Source organism: Elephantulus edwardii, unplaced genomic scaffold (assembly GCF_000299155.1).
Source record: "Elephantulus edwardii isolate Elephantulus edwardi_28Jun2011 unplaced genomic scaffold, EleEdw1.0 scaffold00026, whole genome shotgun sequence".
In the NCBI taxonomy this organism is placed as follows: domain Eukaryota; kingdom Metazoa; phylum Chordata; class Mammalia; order Macroscelidea; family Macroscelididae; genus Elephantulus; species Elephantulus edwardii.
Window position 1 is genome coordinate 18,922,780 of NW_006399776.1, and position 22,395 is coordinate 18,945,174.

At 35.8% G+C, this 22,395-nt stretch overlaps 1 protein-coding gene across 1 annotated transcript in view; it reads right to left on the bottom strand.

Annotated features, from left to right (window-relative positions):
• Nucleotides 1-22,395, bottom strand: part of LOC102862774 (olfactory receptor 4Q3-like) — a 28,297-nt gene extending 5,902 nt beyond the window's left edge. Inside the window, exon 1 of the mRNA XM_006883265.1 lies at nucleotides 22,301-22,395. Coding sequence (XP_006883327.1) covers nucleotides 22,301-22,395 — 95 coding nt within the window. The remainder of the gene's footprint in view (nucleotides 1-22,300) is intronic.

A 22,395-nucleotide genomic window follows, 5' to 3' on the forward strand; every position in this document is an offset into this window, starting at 1 on the left:
AAATAATAAATTAAATAAATTTTGGAATTTTGTCTGTCGATTTTTATCTCTGTGGAACTGAAAGTGTTCTGTCTTATAAAAAGAAACTGACTCACACGAGGCACAGAAAATTTTTGCTGGGTAAAATTGAAATTCTATGTTAACCCCTTTCCAAAGCATGTGTTAAACTTTTAAATATCTCCTGGGGGGAAAAAACACCAACAAACAAGAAATGGATATTAGTTGGAGTAGTATTTGTGATTAAATTCCCTACTAAGAAGTATACAATCTTTCTTTTCTAAACATTGTTGGCCTGTCATTGAAATATTACATTTTGGTTTTTTGGTTTTGGGGTTTTTGTTTTAAATATTACATTTTAAGGTGCATTGGATGAGGAAGGGAAAAGGAGTTAGCTAAAAAGCATCTAAAATAAAGGAATGGAGTATAGGAACTAAAAGTACTTTAGAAGAATTAAGTAGTTTTAGGAGAGTATTAAAATGAATCTACTATCTTTTTATATAAAGTCTATATTTTGTCCAATTCTTCTAGCACCTATGATGAGTCGTAGACTTCCCTGATGCTATAATAATTTCATCACTCTGTAAGTGCTTCTAAATGTGTAATCCTATAACCAAAAAATAAAAAATGTTTAAATGTAAAACTGATAACTTGTGGAATATATACATATATATGTGTGTGTATGCATATATACATATATATATGTATGTTTTTATATTATATGTGTGTGTGTGTATTTAAAGGAGGAAGACCAAAGATAACCTCTTCATACAAAAGGTATTATACACAAGAAGGACAAGAGTTTACATGGAGCTTTAAATAAACTAAACATGTCTTAGAAATTTAAATCATTGTGTGTTAAGTAAGAGCTGTGTGGTTTTAAAGAGAGTTACCCTGCCATTCATCCCACAAGTCTCCTCTTCACAGACGCAGGCTAGCAAAACAAGAAATATTCAGATGACTATTACAGTTGCCTACCTGTACCCTGACTGCTTCCTTATAAACCAAACCCTAGTTAAAGCTTGGCTATGTGGATTGGCACTATCTCTTGTCCCCAGGGCTCTGACTGTACCTGAGGTTTGTGTGATCCTTACACCAATGCTCAGGCTAATGAGCCCAGAGATTCCCCTGGCTGCTGTAGTCTGAATCACCTGAATCTGTTCTTGCTCTAAAGGTGATTCTGGGTCCTGAAGGCTTGCAAACAGCCCAATCTGTCTGTATAACACAGCTCACTTCTTTTACTGACTGAATTTATTACATGTATACAATTGATTGTATGTATGCTATCCTTTTTTACCACCTGAGTAAAAAACATTTTCACTGTTTACTATCTCAACCATGCTCCCTGAGCAGGCTAAGGAGAAATTAAAAGTTATCTCAAGAAACTGTAGAAGTAAAAACAATCCTTCAAGGTATTATAGAGCCTTGGTACAACATCTGAGTCTCTCTTATTTTTTTTTTTTACATTTAAAGGTGTTTCCTTTACTAGCCCTCTTAGTCTTTTTTTCTTCCCTTTTTTAATTAATTTCAATGTACATTTACAGAGATTTTAGATTTCCATTCATTCATTGTTGCAATATATCAGAGTCTCTTGATGGCATCTCAAAGAGTTTATCTAATTGACATCTGTTTATGGATTTTATCCAGAAAACATAATTGTCATAAATAAATAAATATTGCTTTGGAATCTAGACTTCTTCAAACTATTGAAACTAGACAAAGCCTCAAAAAAATTTTTCCCTGAAATAATCTTTACATTTTTAAACCTAAGACAAAAAATACTCTTGAAGTCTTCTTAAAATTGAACAATAGCACCACAATAAGATAAATGTAAATAATCCAATAGAATGGGCACAGGATATGAACAGACTCTTCACCAAAGAAGACATTCAGATGGCTAATAAGCACATGAAGAAATGCTCAAAATCCCTAGCTCTAAGAGAGATGCAGATCAAAACAACTATGAGATATCATCTCACCCCAGTCAGAATAGCAAAATTTAACAAAACAGCAAGCAACAAATGCTGGCAAGTTTGTGGAGAAACTGGAACCCTTATTCACTGTTAGTGAGAGTGTAAAATGGTGCAACCACTGTGGAAGGCGATATGGAACTTTCTCAAAAAGTTGCAAATAGAGATACCATTTAACCCAGCAATTCCACGACGGGGAATATACCCCAAAGAGACCATAACTGACATCCAAGCAGATATATGCACACCCATGTTTATCGCGGCTTTGTTCACAATAGCAAGGAGTCGGAAACAACTTAAGTGTCCATCAAAAAACGAATGGATAGAGAAGCTGTGGTATATTCACACAATGGAATACTATGCTGCATTGAAAAAGTAGGAACTCATGCAATATTATTCAAAATGGGTGACCCTGGAGGACATTATACTGAGTGAAGTATCTCAGTCACAATAGGACAAATATTGCATGGTGCCACTGCTGTAAAACAAGACTGACATCGGGGTTCAGGGGAGACTGAGAAAGATGGGTTCAATAGTGTATACTGCATTGAAACAGATGAGGGAGAAAACTGTTTAAAAGGGATATGTGATTAGATATTTTTGTCATGACAAGAGTCCAGAGCGAAGGCTGCATAGTGGAGTGGACCTGGAGGGAGGAATTGTAAAACAATGAAATAATTTTTCTTTTACCTTTCCAAGAAGGTAGTGTACTATGGGGGAGGGTTTGGAGGGAAGAAAAGTGCAACAATAAATAAATGGAAATCCAAAGTCTCTGTAAATTTTCAAAATTAATAATAAATTGAAAATGAAAAAATTGAACAATAACTTAGCTTGTAAAAAAAAAGCTTTGACTGTTGTGTGTTTTTAAGATCTAATGAAAGTGGATCACATTGACAACATATTTAAAAACAAGGAAAACAAGATGATGTTAATGAAGAAGGAACGCCTTGGAAAAGAAAAAAGAGAATAATCGCAAAATTTAGAGTGTAATCAATACCATTGAATTGTACATGCAGAAACTGACGAATTGTCAAATCTGCTGTGTGTATTGTCAACAGCAAAAACAAATAAATTCTAGAAAGATATAAGCTATTGCTTAGAAAATGTTGCTATCTAAGCATATTCTTAAATGCAAATAGATGCCAAGTCTTGCCAAAGTTACCTTTAACTCATGAGAACACTGGATGTCAAGATGGCAAATCAGTTCAAAAGGGAATATGAAAGTATTCCAGAAACACTTTGTATTGTTTTCATTTGCTTGTCTTTAGAGGATGTAGCAACCCCATGTACAACAGAACAACACTGTGCCAAGGCTGGCACATAACAATCATTGTTATGCTTGTGCCCACTGTTTGTAACCTTTGTATCAATTCATCACATAGTGTTACCTTTCTCTCTTCTTTATTAAGCATAATATATTTATCCAGGGAGCACTATCTCCTGTAACATGCACAAAGTATGTGAGAAATCTAAGGAATAATCTGGCTGCATATTAGGGGATAGGAGAATAAAACTTAAAAAAAAAAGGTATGCTTGTATTCCTCCTTTAAATTCCTTTGGATTATATCCAGGATGGGAATTTATGAATTATATGTTGTGTTTAGCTTTCGTAATGATATTAGACTGTTTTTTCATGGCAGTTGAGCCATTTTACAAGCCTACCAGTATATCAGGGTTCATAGAGGCACAATTCATAATGTCCAAAATGTCATCAACAGATGTATACATAAGCAAAATGTAGTACATACATGTGATGGAATGTTATTCAATTATTAAGAAAAATGAAGTTCTGATGCGTGTTATGCATAGATGACCCTTGAAAACAGCAGGTTGGGTGAAATTAGATTACCACAAAATAACAGCTGTTCTATGATCACATTCATAAACAATATCTAGAAATCTCAAGTGTATAGAGACAAAAGCTTAGTAGTATTTGCATAGTATGGTAAAGAGAGAGGAGGTGAGTGAAATGCATTGCTTAAGAAATACTGATCTGGTTGAAATATCTAGTGGCTGCATTCTCTAGCAGTTCAAATTCACCAACCGCTCTTAGAAAGAAGATGGACAAGATCCTCCCACTAAAATTTGCAGACTCAGAAACTCACTGGTATCACCATGAGTCTGAATCAGCTTGATGTCAGTGAGTCACTTTCTGCTAAGAGTGACAAAAACATTTTTAATGGATAATGGTGATAGCTGAACATGATGAAGATCACTAAAACCATGATTAATTTTAACATAATGCCACTGAAATGTATAAACAAAGAATACCTAAATGACAAAGATTTTGTTACATACATATTGCCACCTCCACTAGAACAAAACAAAACTTATCTATATTAGCATGTAAGTGAATTTTTTTCCATTCTATATAGTCTAATTTTTCTAAAGTCTTGCCAACAAGTAACCTTCCTTGCTGTTATCACATGTTAATCTGACACTCTGCAGGCTGTCAGCCTGGCACCAAACCAGTGTCTTGGGAGAATTTTGTGGGCATTCTTTTCCCATATAAAGTGTTGTCAGTGTCCTGAAATCTTGGGCTTCCCATTATCTGGCTAAAAAAATTTCCATTTCCAAACTACCGCATTTCCCGTTTCATTTTGGTTGCATAATCAGTTTGTCCAACTATATCCTATCAAAAGGAGGGTGTATTCTTTTTAACATATGCAAAGGATATATTTTGGGACTAAATGTAACAAAAAGTCAGTAAAAGCCTTGCTCCTGAAAAGTTAGTATAAAACATTTGAAAATTATTTCAATTTCTGTACACATAAGCCAATAAACTGAAGGTTGTGAATAAATTTATAAAAGGGGGAAATCCCACAAAACTTTGTCATGTTCCCATCATAGAACAAAATTTCACCCTAAGAAGAGAAAGAAAAATATTGAGAGTGAAAGAAGTTAATTGAGTATGATAACAACAGCAATAGGACAGCATGTAGTGATATTGCTAAGTACAGAGAAGTGCAAAATAAAGAAAACGAGAGAGCTGTTTTGTATGGTCAGTAGGGAGTCTCACCCCTAACCCAAGGCTGTGCGTCTCTGGAGGTTCAAATCCATCAACAGCTTTATGGAAAAAAGATGGGTAATCTCCTCCCATAATTTACAGCCTCTGGAAACCCACTGAAGGGTCAGCTAATTCTGGTTTAACGGCAATGATATGAGAGCATTTATAAAGGAGAAAATTGGAGAAATAGAAACTGTTAGTCATACATTAAAACCCATAATGATTGAGTGAATTTAACTCAAAGCTTCTTTCTGTCAGTTTCCAACATAGTAAATGTTTCTAAGAGGAGATTTCCAATCTTTCCTGGCAGATTACTGGTGGCCTGGAACAAATGACTTTTCAGTTAGCAGCCTCACATCTTATGCAGTTTGCCACTAGAATTCCTTAGTAACCTTTTTGTAACTTTAACAACTAGCAGTTAACTTGCATATGCCCTAAGAGTCAATGTATGAAAGTATTTTGAAAAAAATGGCTCCACTTCTCTTTCACGGACAGGGACAAATTGTGTGAAATCATTCTTTCCTAAAGCAGCTACAGTTTTTTTCCCCCCTCTCCTTGTTTCCATAGGGAGTGCTGTTGGCTTAGTGCACAGGGAGTTGTGTTGCTAACTCAAACGGGTCCCATTTTTCGCTTGGAATTTATCAATAGCTGTAAGGAAAAATATTGGGGGATCTCCTCCTATACAATTTACAGCCTCAGAAACCTAATGGAGTATCAGTTCTCAGTTGATTCCAACTCCATAATAATAAGTGAGTAAGTAAATGCTTTGTCCCCTCCAAGACAGAACAGATTAACAGTTACTGTGAATTTCATCATATATCTTCTCATTTTATAGGTTATAGCTTCTCATATCTCTCCCATAAGTTTCCATGAGGGAAGTGATGATGACATTAACTACAACATGAATGTGAGAGTTGGACAATGAATCAGGAAGATAAAAGAATATCTTTGGATTATAATGTTGGCAAAGAACGTTGACATACCACGGGCAGCCAAAAGAATTAACAGATATGTCTTAAAAGTAGTGCAGTCGGAGTGTTTCTCAGACACAAAGAGAGTGAGAAGGTCACTCACATACTTTGGGCATGCTAAACAGGAGAGGCTGGTTCCTGGTAAAGGACATCTTTCTTGGAAAAGTGGAAACTCCACTAAACAGAGGAAGATCTTAAAAAATAATTCTTCTTTTCACAGTGGCTGCAACAATAGGCTTATGCATAGCAGAGATTATGAGGGTGGTGCAGGATTTGGGAGGGTTAAATTCTGTTGTATATGTGGTTGTTATGAGTTGAAGGTAGCTAATAACGGTAGAGTTACTTTCTTCTGCAAGGGAGCTTTAGCAGGCTTTTTATTATAGGTATGCCTTCACATTGTCATGTTAATAGGCCTTGGCTTCAGGGTTACTTTTGTTGTTATGTGCTGTTGATGGGAGTAAACTCTTAGTGACCTTATGAACAGTCAACCTGAATCCTGTCCTATCCGGTGCCATCCTCATCATCTCTGACACACTAGAGCACATTGCTGAAGTCACTCTGCCAATCTATTTCATTGAGAAACCCCCTGACCTTCACTGACCCTCTATCTTTCCAAGCATGATGACCCTCTCCAAGGAAGAGTCTCACCTGTATCTACATGCCCTAAGTATGAAAGTCGAAGCTTTGCCATCTTTGCCTTCAAGGAGCACTCTGCCATCTTTTCAAAATACATCTGTTTATTCTTTTGATAGTCCATGGGATTTTCAGTATGCTTCTCCAACCTCAGAAGTCAAAAGCATCAATTCTTCTTCTCTCATCTTTATTCATTATCTAGCTCTCTGATGTGTAGCAGATGATTGAGAAGACTATAGCCTGAATAAGGGACGCCTTAGTCTTCACACTGAAATAATTGCTCTTCAACATTTTGGAGAGGTCCCGGACAGTTGACTTGTTCCATTGCAATGTCTCCTAATTTCCTCACTGCTGACACCAAGAGTGTTGATTGTTGATCCAATCTATATGAAATAATTGAGAGCTTCAATCCTTTCTCCATGTATCATAATATTGACTATTTGTCCTGTAGTAAGAACCTTTATTTTCTTGATATTAATGTAATCCATATTGAAGGCTGTAGTCTTTGATCTTCTGTAGCAAGCATTTCATATCCTCTTCACTTTCAGCAAGCAAAGTTTTATCAACTACATAATGCAGGTTGTTGATGAATCTTCCTCCAATCCTCCAAAGCCACATTCTTCTATATAGAGTTGAGCTTTGCAAATTATTGGCTCTACATACAGATTGACTAGGAATAGAGAAAGGATACAACCCTGATATACACCCTTCTTGGTTTTAAACTAGCTATGTTTCCTTGCTCCATTCGGACAGCAGCTTCTTGGCCTAGATACAGATTCAGTATGAGCACATTTGAGTGTTCTGGGATTCCCATTCTTCTCAATATCAGCTAAAATTTGTTATAAATCATGTAATCAAATGCCTATAAATAGTCAATGAAACACAAGCCAGTATCCATCTGATATCAGCAATGATATCCTTGGTGCTACAGCCTCTTCTAAAACCAGCTTCGTTCTCTGGCAATTTCCTCTCAGTGTACTTTTCTGATCATTGTTTAATAATCTTCAACAATATTTTTATTTTGTTCAATAATTTTCACATTCCATTGGATCACATTTTTGGGGAATGGCAGCAAATCTCTTCCAGTCAGTTGGCCATGGTAGCTGTTCTCCATATCCACTGGCATAAACTCACAAGCTCCATCTGTTAGTTGAAACATGTCAGTTGGTATTCCATCAATGCCTGGCGCTCCACTTTTCCCTAATGTCATTAGTATAGCTTGTGAGAAGGGTTATTTCTTAATGATGTAAGAAACAAGGATATGTTGAAGGAACAATTCAGGTGAATACTAAACAGTAAAGATCAATATACAATACTCTAAAGGGAAAAAACGAAAAGTCAAGTTGGCTATTTACTAAGCATAAATCCTGTCATTTTATTTGCATTGTAATGAGTTTATTAGTACCAGAAAAATATCCCATAGGACATTTGACTAATCTTACAATGAACACAATAATCAAAAGATTTAAACCAGCTTTCAATACTGAGCATAGCCAAGAAGCAATATTTTTTTAACAATCAGCTAATGTCCAAAAAATAGAAAAATGTTGAAAGGAACTAAGTAGCCCTCTGTTTAATCTTACTATCTTATAAGGGCACTAACTTTTCTCTGTCCAGTAAGAAAAAAGTAATCAAAAGATATTTTATTATTAGTTACTCATGCCTTCTGATCCTGCTCAAGCAAAAAGTAAACTTTAGCTTTGCCAGATATATATGTAGAGAGATAGAGAGATAGATAATAGATATAATGTAGGCTACCAATTTCTCATTCTATCCCACTTTCAAAGGAATTCCTTTTAAACTGATCTAATCATAAAAGTGATTATGTTACATAAGGTCTTCTCAAGGAAATTATAATAGTGCATTAGAGTTCATCAAAAGAATTATTATGTTATCTTAGATTTCATCAAGTGAATAACTGCATCATAACCACCAAACAAGAAATTCATAGTCAGTCAAGTTGGCACATAACCTTAACCATCACAGTCCACTCCTTGTCAACCTGACAACAGTATATATCTCCTTAAACCATAAATATAATTATCAAATCATACTTGTACCTAACAAGATTCAACTAAGCAGCTTACAACCAGAAACACACTATCCAGATTTATATCTTGCATTTAAGTGAAGAAAACAAAAATATTTCATGCATAAATTCAAGGAAGGAATGCTCATAATAATTGCAGTTCTTATTTATGTAAATAGTCCTGTGGTCATAGGTATCTAGAACTATCTTCTTTCACCAAACCTTCAGTATTTGCTTTGCTTTCCGTAAGCACTTTAGCTGATCATGGTTCTTTGATTGATAGAGTGATCCTAATAAGCATTCCTGAAGCATCTGGTTAGTTAGTAATATCAGAACTGAGTTTCTGTAATTTTCCATTGATTAATCACAGTCTATGGTATGACTAAGAGCCAGTCTAAGGAATGTCCTGTATTCCAGATACACTCTTCTTTACCTCTATTATGTAATATCAGTCTGATTTTAGTAATAAAGATCAATAATACTGGATAATGCAGTCACTTCCTTCTTTATCTGTTGATCTTGAGACATGATAAGCCCAAGGTGGTCAGGTAGTATTCCTAACTTTAAGTTCAATGAAATCATTATTTCTCCCTTTGTTCTTAACACTTTCCCCTGAGGTTCTAATTATTCCTCTTTGTCAAAGACTCAGTTTCTAACCCATATCATATAGTACAGGCCTAAGGAAAATTGAGAAAAAAAATAGAAATTATATAGTAAGAAGAGTAAATGGCACTGTGATCGTATTATTATTATTATTATCATCACCACTTCATATTATTCCCCTGAATATATATAATAAACAGTGGGAGATCTAGTGAAAAATGTGTTGTTGTTATTGGCTTTCACATTCTACCTATCTCTAGAGATTGACTAAATGGTTAATTCTTGTGTTTTCTTTCCCTAGAGAAACTTTAGTTTTACAATATAAAGATCATTCATAATTAGCTGTGAATTCATAAGACAGTCATGGACTTATATCACACTACCGATTTTTATTTTTCCTACTTCTCCTCAAGGCATTTAATTGTAAACTGTAAAGGTGAATGCTTGCCTGGGAAACTGAGAGCCCAAAGGATTCCTTGAGATAGGAAATCACTGTACATGTATTTTTTAAATACATCATGTGTCCAATTCTAGAAATACAGGACAAATAGTGTATATCCTAACATGCACTCCATTCATATAAGATACTTCATTTAGATGATATTTTTATTCCCTTCTTCTAAATTAAAAAACAACAACAACAAATCAACCAAACAAAAACTTAACCTACTCTCAAACTCTCAACTGCATCACCTTCTAGAAAACTACCCTGACAAAAATGTTGGTATTCATTGCAAAATTAATATTAGCACATTAGATGTTATTGTCAGTAAATATCTTGGGAATCTACATTTTTTCACTAGGGTGAAAAAATAAAGATACAGCATTCTTTTGTTGTATGAGTTATTAAGTAAAAGCCCCAGGAAGAGAGTAATCACACCATCCATCAATGCTCAAAATCTGTCAAATGGCAGGTCTTTTGTAGGAAAGTGAGAAGTTGAGAGTTCTACCACTGATTCATCAATATCCTCCTAAATTGTTATGTCAAGACTTCTTTGTTCTCGAATATAAAATCAATCTATCTTTTGGACTGCATCCTCCAGCTGTATTTTCCCCTTTGAAAAGAATTCATACAGTCTGTTTTTTCTAATTACACCTTTACAGAAATTTTAATTAAAGTGGTAAATTCTTGAATGAGAAAACTAGAGCTGTTCAAAGGAAACCTGTTAGGACCCTAAGTATGATTATGGGGCAATTCAGTCTTGAAAGTGGAAAAAGATAAATATATTTATGTAAAAACTCAAATTCATGAAGTCAGAACCAACTCATACCTGACTTTCCAGTTTCTGAGACTTTTTTGAGGCTGGAACTCCTACAGTAGGAGACTGACCTTCTTTAACTTAAGGAGTCATTAGTGAATTCCAACTGCCAGAAAATACACAGATGTTGGGTTAGTAGCACAATACACGATGCCATCTACGAACTTGTGTGTGTATGTATATACTCTACCCACTTTAGGACTTTGGGCATTATTTCCACAGAGCTAATACAACCAGTTGACACTATAAGTATAGATAATATGGTACATCAGAAAGTCCTTGAAAAGCAATTTGAGCAGTCAAATCGTCCCCAAAATATCTTCTAAGACTCTCCTAGTTCCTATTTAGACTATTTTATTTTTCTCTGTGGTCTAGTGAGAGAAAGGAAAGAACCTCAGGATGATAAATGAGATCAATCCATGTGCATCATTGAAATAGCTGATTTGACCTCAAGATCTCACACATAGTGATCATCCAGTTTTCATGAGTGTAAACTTGAACTGTACACAAGAATTATTGCCATTGAGTCAGAACTAACCTTCCATTGGGTTTCAGAGGCTGTAAAGCCTGAGAGGAGATTGTTTCTCTTCCTTTCACTGGTGGATTGTAAATATCAGAGAAAGCAGCTTTTGGGTTAACAACTTGTTAAGGGCTACAGCACAAGGGTGAAGATTAGAAACCTTCAGTCATTCTAATATCATACTACACAGGTGCAACAGCACCTCTTTTTGGAATGTTCTTGCCCATATCTGCCCCTACTACTTCTCAACTTTGAGGTTCAATTGGATGACTTTATTTTTTTTTCAATTGAATGACTTTGGACTTACTGGTATGAAATTATTGAAACTTCCTGAGAGAAAGACAATCAAATTAATATTCAACTGGTGGTGACCCAGTGACTTCTGAAGAGAAGTAGGTATACTTTGGTATTAGACAGTAGCCATAACTGAGAAATGAATTGCTGAGAAATTGGTACTTCCCTGAGTCTTTGTCTGCTTAGGAAAAGCCAGTAGAAACAGTCATCTAGGAACAACCCGAAGTGGGGTCATTAACTGTCAGCCAGAACAGAGATCTTCATAAGGACCAGGACAGGATAGAGAAGTGGACCTATCACAGTGAAGCAAAGGGAAAGATTCAAGCTCCCTGCCTCTGAAAAGAGCACTTGATAAGAAGCTAGCCACAGGAAATGGACAACAGATCTATCCATCAACAACCAGCGAGGGAATTCAATAGGGAGGCAACACTTTAAGTCTGCAACTTATCAAAAGCATCATGAAGATAAGGAGGTGTCAACATCCTACACAGACAACAAAAACTGTCTCAATCTATCAAAAAGAACTTCATATAATATAAAAAAAGCAAGAGGCCATTTCAAACATTATGAAAAAATAAAACAAGCCTTATCTTAACAAAGCAGATCAGATTGCAGACCCAAATGAACACCCCAGAGGCAAGGAAGCAGCAGAAATATAATGGCATGATTGCTGTTACTGTTGTTGATTACCTTCCAGTCAGCACAACTCATAGTGACCCTACGAACAAAAGGCCTGAAGCCTTTCTACAACTATCAACATGTATCAAAGTTCATAAACTTTCTGGAGGCATGTTGTTTAGAAAGTAGATGCCACTCCTGCTTCCAAAAGATACTGAAGAAATTACAAATAATGGAAGAAAGAATTGAAATAAATAAAGAGCCACAAGAATTTTAAAAATCAGTTCAAGACAAAAAGGGTAAAGCCAACACAGTGCTGGAAGTCACAGAAAATCACAGAAATACAATGCAGAATATTAAGGATGAAATGATAAAAGTCTCCAGCATGCTGAAGGGACAAGAAAGTATAACAGAAAAGGTGGAACATAGAGTCAGTGAGTTGAAAAACAAGAACCTTAATGGGAGCATACTAGAAGAAAAATGACAACAAGAACAACAGAGAGAAGACAGAGAAAAAATTAAGAAAACATTAGGAGATGTGCGATAGCTTCAAACACAACAACACATGTGTAATAGAAATTCCAGCACATTAGATGGAGAGGAAAAGCTCGGAGAAAATTGTAGAAGACATACTAGAAGAAAACTTCCCAGGCATCATGAAAAATGAGGAAATCTACATTCAAGAAACTCAGCAAATCCCACACAGACTAGATCCCAAAAGAAAAGTATCAAGAAAGATTATAGTAAAATTCTCCAAAATCAGAGATAGGAACAGGATACTGAAAGCAGCAAGAAAAAAACAAAGAGACATCTACAAACGAGAATCAATTAGATTGAACTTTGATTTGTCAGCAGAAGCCATGTGAACAAGAAGACAATGGGATGGCACATTGCCAGCCAAAGATTCTGTACTCAGAAGAGCGGTCCATCAAGTATAAAGGAGAAATGAGATGATTTTTAGAAAATCAGGAACTTAAGCAATTTATAAAAACAAGACCAGCTCATCTACAAATATTAAGGTAAGTCCTTCACACAGAGACACAGAAGGAAAGTGGATGGGGCAAAATAACCAGAAACAACAGAAAAAGAAATGCAACAAAATGGTAGCAATAAAACCTGGCCTGGCAATAATCACACTTAACGCAAATGGCTTAAATGTACCACTAAAAAAAAAAAAAAGAGTAGCAGAATGGATAAAATTCAAAAATTATCGATATGTTGTATACTAAAGACATATCTAATAAAGGAGCAGAAGCACAGGGCTTCAAGCCCGGAAGGAGAAGAGGGGAGAGTCGGAGGCCAAGTTCTCCCAGGTTCGCTCCTCCCAGGGTTGCTATGGCCCGGCAAGCAGAGAGAGCATGGTGCTGTTGGGGCGGGTATTGTGGCAGTTTTCGGACTTAAAGGACTACTCTGCCTCCAGGAGCCAGGCAAGCCAGGATTGGCCTAGGGTTTAAGGTGGCAGCACAGGGCTTCAAGCCCAGAAGGAGAAAAGGGGAGAGTTGGTGGCCAGAAGGAGTGGCATCCACTTCCATAATAGCTTGCCTCCAACAACCCTATGAACCTGGAGAGAGGATGAAAGGCACCCAAGCGTCGAGGACTCTCCTTCATAGGGTCGCTATGTGTCGCCTGCGACTCAACAGCACTTAACAACAACAATAAAGGAGAAAAATTACATACCAAATGTTAAAGATTGGAAAACCATAAAACAAGCAAATGGTATCCACAAAGTAGCAAAATGGCAATGTAAACTCTGATAAAATGGATTTTAGGATGAAAACCATCATAAAAGATAAAGAACAGCCCTAAATAATGATTAAAGGCACGACAGATCTGGAAGACATAACCCTGGGTAGCCTCTACACACCAGATATACCTACACAATACATAAAGCAATAGTTAATAGAATTCAAGAAAGAAATAGACAATAGCACAATCACAGTAGGAGGCCTTAACACACCACTCTCACCAAAGAGCAGGTCAAATTGAGAGAAACTCAACAAAGATGCGGAAGAATTAAACTATACAATTAGCCAACTCGATCTTAAAGATGTGTTCAGGGTACTGCACACAACTGAAAGTCAATTTACTTTCTTGTGAAGTGCACATAGTACGTTCTCCAAAACTGATCAGATATTAGGATTCAAGCATGCCTCAACAATTTAAAACCATTGAAATATACAAATTATCTTCTTATACCACAGTGCTATAAAACTAGAAATTAAAAGCAAAAGGATAAAGGATTAAAAAAAAAAATCACCCACATGAATGCTAAATAACTTCCTGCTTGAACACTACTTGGGTGCAGAAGAAATAAAAAAGTGAAAGAAAAAAAGTGCCTCAAAACAAATTAAAATGGTACAACATACCAAAATTCTCTGAGATATAGCTAAGGCAGGTTTCATAACAATAGACAACCATATAAAGAAAGAAGAAAGGAGCAAAAGTAATGACCTACACCTCCTGTAAATAGAAAAAGAACAACAATCTAATCCCACAACCTCTAGAAGAAAGAAAATGATAAGGAAAAGCACTGAAATCAATGGTATAGAAAACAGAAAAAATAATTGAAACCATAAATGAGACCAGGAGCTAGTTCTTTGAGAAAATCAATAAAATAAACCACTGGCAAACTTAACAAAAGAAAAGATAGAGAAGACACAAATAAATAATAAATGAAAGAAGTGACTTCACAACAGGGACTATGTGAAATTAAATCAATAATAATGGAATATTCTTAAAAGCTATACTTGGATCAATTTTAAAACCTAAAGAAAATGAACAAATTTATAGAATCAATGATACAGACTGTTGTAGAACACTTGAATAGGCCCATTACTAAAGAAGAAATTCAGCAAGTCATAAAAAGATCCCCCATCCAGAAAATGTGCAACAATGAATAATAAAAAAACCAAAAACACTTCCACCCCACCCACCAAAAGTCCTTGTCCAGATGACTTCATGGCTGAATTCTACTAAACATTCAGAGAGAAACCATAATCAATTTTACTTAAATTATTTTAAAAGATGAGGAGGGAAGGAACATTCCCAGAGCCATTCTATGATTCTATATTTTCCTTTCTTTTAGAAGCTGTGAGATTAGCCTGTTCTTCATATATATATATATTTGCAGGTTTTAAATCATTTACTTCATTCCTTTTTGCTTTTTTGGTGTGTTTATCTTGGGCCTTTGTATTTTAAAGGTCTATTGTTATTATATTTTGGAGGAACATTACTCTAAGTGGCACAGCACTGTTCTGTCAATATGTTGTACTGAGGTAACCTGGGTTTACTGTGATGCTGAACCTTGTATCATTGGGGTTTCAAATGTCATAATGCTTACCCATGGTGGACAGTGTTTGGTGGGAACTCCCAGTTTAAGACAGGTTTGGAAGCAGGAGTGGCATCTACTCCCTAAATAACATGCCTTTGGAAATTCTATGAACTTTGATAAATGATGATAGTTATAGAAAGGCTTGAGGTCTTTTGTTCATAGGGTAGCTATGAGTCGTGCTCAACATGACAGAACTGCCCCCAGAGAACTGCTTCAGCTGTATCCTAGATATGTTAGATTTTCATTTTGTTTTGAGAAACATTTTTTTATTTTGCTTTTTATTTCTTCAGAACTCAATAATGTTTAAGTAAGGTCTTATCACAGCAATGTTCTTTGCAATATCAAGAAAATACAAATAGCCCTAATGTCCATCAACAACCAAATGGATTGAGAAATTGTGGTACATTCACACAATAGAATATTATACAACACTGAGGAATAATGATTTTGTAAAATACTATACAATATGGGAGAGTCTAGAGAGCATTGTTGTGTTTGCAGTTAAGTTGCAACTAACTCATAGCTGACCCTCCATCAAGTTTTCAGAGGCAGTAAATCTCACTGAGGGAAATCACCCATCTTTCTACAGAGCAGCTAGTGAATTTAAACTGCGTCCCTTTAGTATTGCATTGTAGGTTCTGGCCACTAGGCCACCCAAACTCCCTAGAGATAATTAGGTTGGGTGAAATAACACAATCACATAAGGAAAAATACCACATGATACCGTTATTATAGAAATAGAAGAGTAACTGAGCAAGATGTGTATAAATGTTCAAAAATGAAAGAGGAAAGGGAGGAAAGGTGGGAAAAGGAGATGGAAGGAAATCACTAGGATAGCAGAGGTCAGTGGACAGATGGGGGTGGAGAAGTGGGAAGGATTCAGGGGTGACTTGAAAAGGCAGTGTAATAACAGGCATAGGTCAACAACAATACTTATATAAAATATAATGTATATGAATGATTATATGAAACACTGTAAATTAATGAAGCACAATGTAAATGAAAGTCTATAAAGCACAATGTATATGCATGAAACACAATGTATATGAATGATTATATCCAAACCAATAAAATATTTACAAAACAAAAAAATACATAGTCTCTGTCTTCATTAATATTATAGATAAAAGGTAAATGAGATTTTTTTAAAGCCACAAATTAAAATAAAGTATATGTTTTCACACACGAGTATTGGATAGCATGGAATACTCTTTGGAAGCCCAAAGAATATGATTTCCTTTTTTGCAAGAGGAAGTCAGTGAATAATATTTTGCTTTGGAAGTGAAAGTTACTCATGTGCCTACACTGACAGACATATAAAGCTAGAGAGTAAGAGGAGGGAAAGAAAATAGGTAGGAGTTTAGGATTTTTTAACTAAAAGGGAAACAGATCAAAGCAGCAGCAACAGATATTAATTAGCATAAAATTTGTTAGAAGTACAGCTATCGTTTCCATACTAGAGCAGAGAAAACAAAAGGGTATAGGAGAGGGGATAGGGTAAAGAAATAGATAAAAATCAGGTTATAAAAGTTTTGCATGTTATACTCAGGTATTTGAATTTGTTTTTGCGATGATTATTTTTTATTCCAGCACCGTTTACAGACTAAATGAACATCTCTGGGTCAGGATCCTACACTGAGTCAGGGGTGTATTTATCCATATGGGTTTTTCCTGAAGCCAGAGGGCTGGAGTAACTTATTCATGGTTTTCTCCATCATCTACACCCTGACTCTCATGGAAAATGGAGGAGCTATTACCTGTGCTGCGAACTGGATTGGCATCTCCACGCCCCAGTGTACATTCTGTTAGAAAATTTCATATTTCCGGAAATCTGGTATGTCAGTTCTACATTACCAAACACATTGATTAACCTCCTTTCTATTATCGTCCACTAGTTGCTTCCTCCAGTTATATTTCTCCTTTTCCATGGGCTCCACTGAATATTTTTTCTCTCTGCAATGGCCTTCTACCAGTTCCTCACCATCTGTAGTCTTTGCATCACACCACAATTATGACTAGACAACATTGTTTCAATCTAATGATTTCCTGTTGGATATGTGGTTTTCTGTAGTATCGAGTCTATTATTCTCATTTCCTAGCTGCCTTTCTCTGTTCTAATATAATTAATCATTTGATATGTGGCTCCAGGTCATTACTGACTCTCTCATGTGCTCCTAAGCTCATGTCCAAGCTTGCCAGCCATACACTAACCTTCCTTATTATCCTCCTTAGTTTCCTTTTTACTCTCCTTTCCTATACCCTGGTCCTACTTGCTGTGTTAATTACCCTCAGCATCTAATCAGCATGTTTTTAACCTATGGCTCCCCCCAGGCAGTGGTACTGCTTTTCTACGGAACTATGATGGTGATGCATGTGAACCCTGGGTCCAATCATTCCACATTGATGCCTGCGATCATTAGTTTATTCTATGACTTCACTTTATAGTATTAAGAATTAGGAGACGAAAATGCTCTGCACAAAGTCCTAGAGATGCTTAGGATCTCTTTAAAAGTCTTTAGCAGCAAATCCATGAGGAGTGTGAAATGATCTAGCTAGCATTACATGGGTACAAAAACTATCCTTTCACTTTCACTCATTTATACAGTCATTCATTCAGTAAATCTTCACTAAATGCCTGGAGTTGTGGATGAGTTAAATGTTAAAAAAACTTCAGTCAACAGAATAGTAGATAAGTACACTTTATAATAAGGAGGAAGCAGCCCTTGTTTTTCTATTCAACTTCAGAATGACTCTTTGTCAATCTTATTATAATGCTTTTTAAAGCATGTAGCTTCAGGTAAATGTTATTTTTCTGCAATGTGTACTGCATCATTTTTCATCTTAGAACAGATTAAGGGAGAGAGATGCTGGCAGAGAGAGAACCTTCTATCACCAAGAAAGAAGAGCCAGGAGTGGAACATATCCCTTGAACCTGGTTTCCTTGTGCTGAGAACCTCCTACATACAGAGGAAGCTGATATCAATACAGGTGAAAATATTCAAGGAGTGTTAGACGCATAGATGCTGAAAGGAGACAAATTCTATCCTTCCCCTAGTAGAGACAGATAACCTATAACTACTATAGCTTGTACCCTAAGTTTAAAATGTAGCTTTAAATCAGAAGGTGTAGATCTGAACTTAATCTTTCCATTTACCAGCTGCGTGACTTTGGTATAAGACTTAAATTTAACTGTAAAATGAGTATGGGGAGTTTTACACCAGACAGCCATTATTATAATGTTTTATTGAGATGACAACTTCGACTCATGGTGACTTTATGTATGATTGTGTCATAGGGAATGCTTGAGTGATTGAAATGTTGTCTGATCGTATGTTATCCTATGTTTACCATGTTCATTATACTTAAGCCCATTCTTGCAGTCACCATGTCAACCCATCTTGATGAGGGCATTTCTCTCCTTCTCTGACCCTTCATTTTCTCAAGCATTAATGTGAAAGTATATTTAAAATTTCCTAAAACAGTCTTTAATATATAGAAAGCAATAAATCTTAATTGAATATATTGAATATGAATTTTGGTAAATTCTATGTTCTTATGTTGTCAGAATCAAATAAATTACAGATCAATATGCCTTTGGAAAATTCCTTTACAACAGAACTCAAACATCCGCTTTAATATAGATTGGATCAGATTCCTTTATTTCAAAACAAAATATCATTAATTTGGTTTACAGTTTACTATAGGAATTACACCTAGTTTGTATATGATACTGAGTTTGTATAGTCCTTGTGTTACATGAAAATTTCCCAAATACATAAATATATATAGTTTCAATTTCCAGATCCTCAATTTCCATATGAATATTTTCCTAGAGCTTATCTGCCTGCCTTGTCAAAGTAAGCATCTATGGTTGAATCACCAAATAGTTCTTATTTCACACATCCTCTTTCTAAATGTTCTTTCCCCATTTCCCTATACTGATATGAATCAGTGCTGAGATCTACAAACTGAAACTTAGAGCATTAAATGAGAAATTTAAATATTAATCTCTAATGTGAAACCAAGAGACTTAAACTACCAAAATAAAAAAGATATTATGCAATATATAGTAATAACTTGTTTTTAACACAATTGAATGAGGATGTCATAGATCCATCTGTTCCAAATAAAAGCCCAAACAAGGGCTTGTGTACGGAGATTTATTTGGGAAGCAGAAATAAAGAATAAGAAAGCCTACTGTACTCAATTAGGACGTGATTCCACTAAAACCTCTGATAATTATTCATCTGAATGGCTTAAGGCTGGGGTAACCATTATCAGGTGACTTTGAGTACATTACCTCTCCTATATTTTTAAGATTCTTTGATTGGTGGAGCAAGCCAGCAACTCTGGATTCAAAAACTCATTAGGGTGAAAGCAAAAAGACACAGAGGTTTATTTGTCTTGAGGTAATGGATGCTGTGTGGATGATTATCAACTTCTAAGAGATTTCCCACAACCTTGAAACTTAAATCAAAAGCAAGTTTTAAAGCCAGACATGGAGGTAAAAAAACCATTAATTTTCATTTAAATCTTTATTTAAATAAGGACATAATAGGGATCCACTTATTGTATTACTTCTTATGTGTCACTATTGTTCAATACATAAAGTAATAATAATAACTAAACTTTATTCAAAATGTTATAATATATGAAGTGAATCTGTCTTCTTATCATGGTATTATTAGGAGCCATTAGTTGCCTCCTATTCATATCAAATCTATGTACAACAGAAAAAAACCATGCCCAATCTTGTGCCATCTTCACAATCTTTGTTTTGCTTAAGTACATGATTTTAGCCCCTGTATCAACCTATTTCATTAGAGTTTAGTTTCAGAACAGGCTCCAATTTAGAGGTGACATCAACTAATAACAGTAGCCTTCTCCAATACCAGAATATAGTCAAAGCATGGGCTACAATGTGAACTTCTTAAAATACCTAAATTCACATTACCCTTAGTCATCAAGTCAATTTTTCCATTGGGATTCCAAAGCTATAAACCTTTACAAGAGGAGATCAGCTTATCTTTCTCTGAGGGATCATCTAGTAGATATGACCCAATGAACTTCTGGTTTATAGTCAGATATATAATAACCCTGCTTGCTGAAACTGAGAAAGACCTGAAGCACTTGCTTCAGAAGATCAAGGACTGCAGCCTTCGTCATGGATTGAAGCACATCAAGAAAACAAAGATTCTCACCACTGACCTGATTGGCAGTGTCATGATAGATAGTGAAGAGATTGAAACTGTTAACAGCTTTAGTTTGCTTGGCTCCACAAACAACACTCTTGGTACTAGCAGTCAGGAAATAAAAAAACTAATTGCACTGGGGAAAGTCTGCTCTCAGAGATCTCTCCAAAGTACTGAAGAGCAGCAATGTCACTCTGGAGACTAAGGTGAGCTTGATCCAGGCCATGATCTTCTCAATTACATGCTATGCTTCCGAAAGCTGGACAATGACTAGGGATGATAGAAGGAGAATTGATGCCTTTGAACTGTGGTGCTGGAGAAAAGTATCAAATACATGGCCTGCTAGGAGAACAAACAGATTCGTCCTAGAGAGAGGCTGCTGCTTGGAGCCATGGATTCTGAAACTCCATCTGACATACTTTGGACATGTTTCAAGGAGGGACCAGTTCTTGGAGAGGGACGTCATGCTTGCAAGGGTGGAGGGACAGCGCAGGAGAGGAAGTCCCTTGGTTAGACAAATTGATTCAATGACTAGGGTAACGGGAATAAATGTGTCAGAGAAAATAAGGTTGGCTCAGGATAGAGCAGGATTCAGAGCTGTTGTATATAGGGTTGCAATGAATCACAGGCAACTTGACAGTATATAACAACAACAACAACATAATGCACTACAAAACACAACCAGAGCAGTTGAGATCAATGAGGGAAAAAGAGAGCATAATTACTATTCTAAGCCATCAGAGCAATTTCAACTCTTTACAAACATAGGATAAAGTAGAACTGTCTCATATGATTTTCTAGGTTGTAAATCTTTACAGAAGAACACTACTACATCTAAACTCTAGCATAGTGGCTGATGAAGTCTAGTTCACTGACCTATTGATTAATGAGTAAGAGAGTAACCATTGTGCACTAGCACTCCTTATATAAAGTGTTCACTTCTTGTTTCCACCCAGTTTATGTCAACTTGCACCAAGCCTGTAGGAAAGAATAGAATTATTCTTTAAGGTTCCAAGAGTCCAACTACATACACATTTAATATTAATGACCATACCAGAAGCATTGTGAGATGACATCCAGGACATCACACATAAATAAAACAAAAGGTCATTAAAATACAGGAAAGAAAAGACTTAAAAGATAATACAAGGAAGTATATTCTTGAAAGAAAAATAGCAAAAAAAGGCTAAGATGGATATCAAAAGAAACTCTAAAACTTGCTCTTAAATATGTTTTCTTGTTATGTATCATTGAGGCAGCATCAACTCATAACTGACCCTCCAGTGTATTTTCATAGGCAGTAGGTCACATGGGCACTAAATAAAGTGGAAGAAATAATGATGCAAGACAGCTGAACAGATTTCAAAGGACAATTCAAGAAGATGAAGGAAAGCATTATAATTAAATAGATAAAGAACTAGAGTTAAAAGTCCAAAATATAAAAACATACTTGATATTTCTCAAGCTGAAATAACTAAAGGAAAAAAATGAAGACTTGGATATTGGTTTCAATAGGTAAAATTACGAATGATGCAGAAAGCAACATGTCAAATAGAATGTCAAACATCCTTTTGCCATACTTGTTCAATTCATTAGTCCTCTTCTCACCTGATCTACTTGGTGATCCCGACAATTATACACCCTCTAACCCTCTCAATACTCCTCCCCATATTAAACCAGAGTGATATTTCCTACTTGCTTATGCCATCCTACGATCTATCCCTAACAAACTTAGAGGGGTTCTAGCCCTAATCCTCTCTATCCTAATCCTTATACTCTTCCCACTTCTCCACACCTCTAAACAACAAAGTCTTATATTCTGCCCAATCCGCCAATTTCTATTCTGAGTACTAGTAGCAGATCTATTAACACTCACCTAATCGGAGGACAACCAGTAAAACACCCATACATCATCATCGGCCAACTAGCATCAATCCTATACTTCACATTAATCCTCGCAATTATACCCAT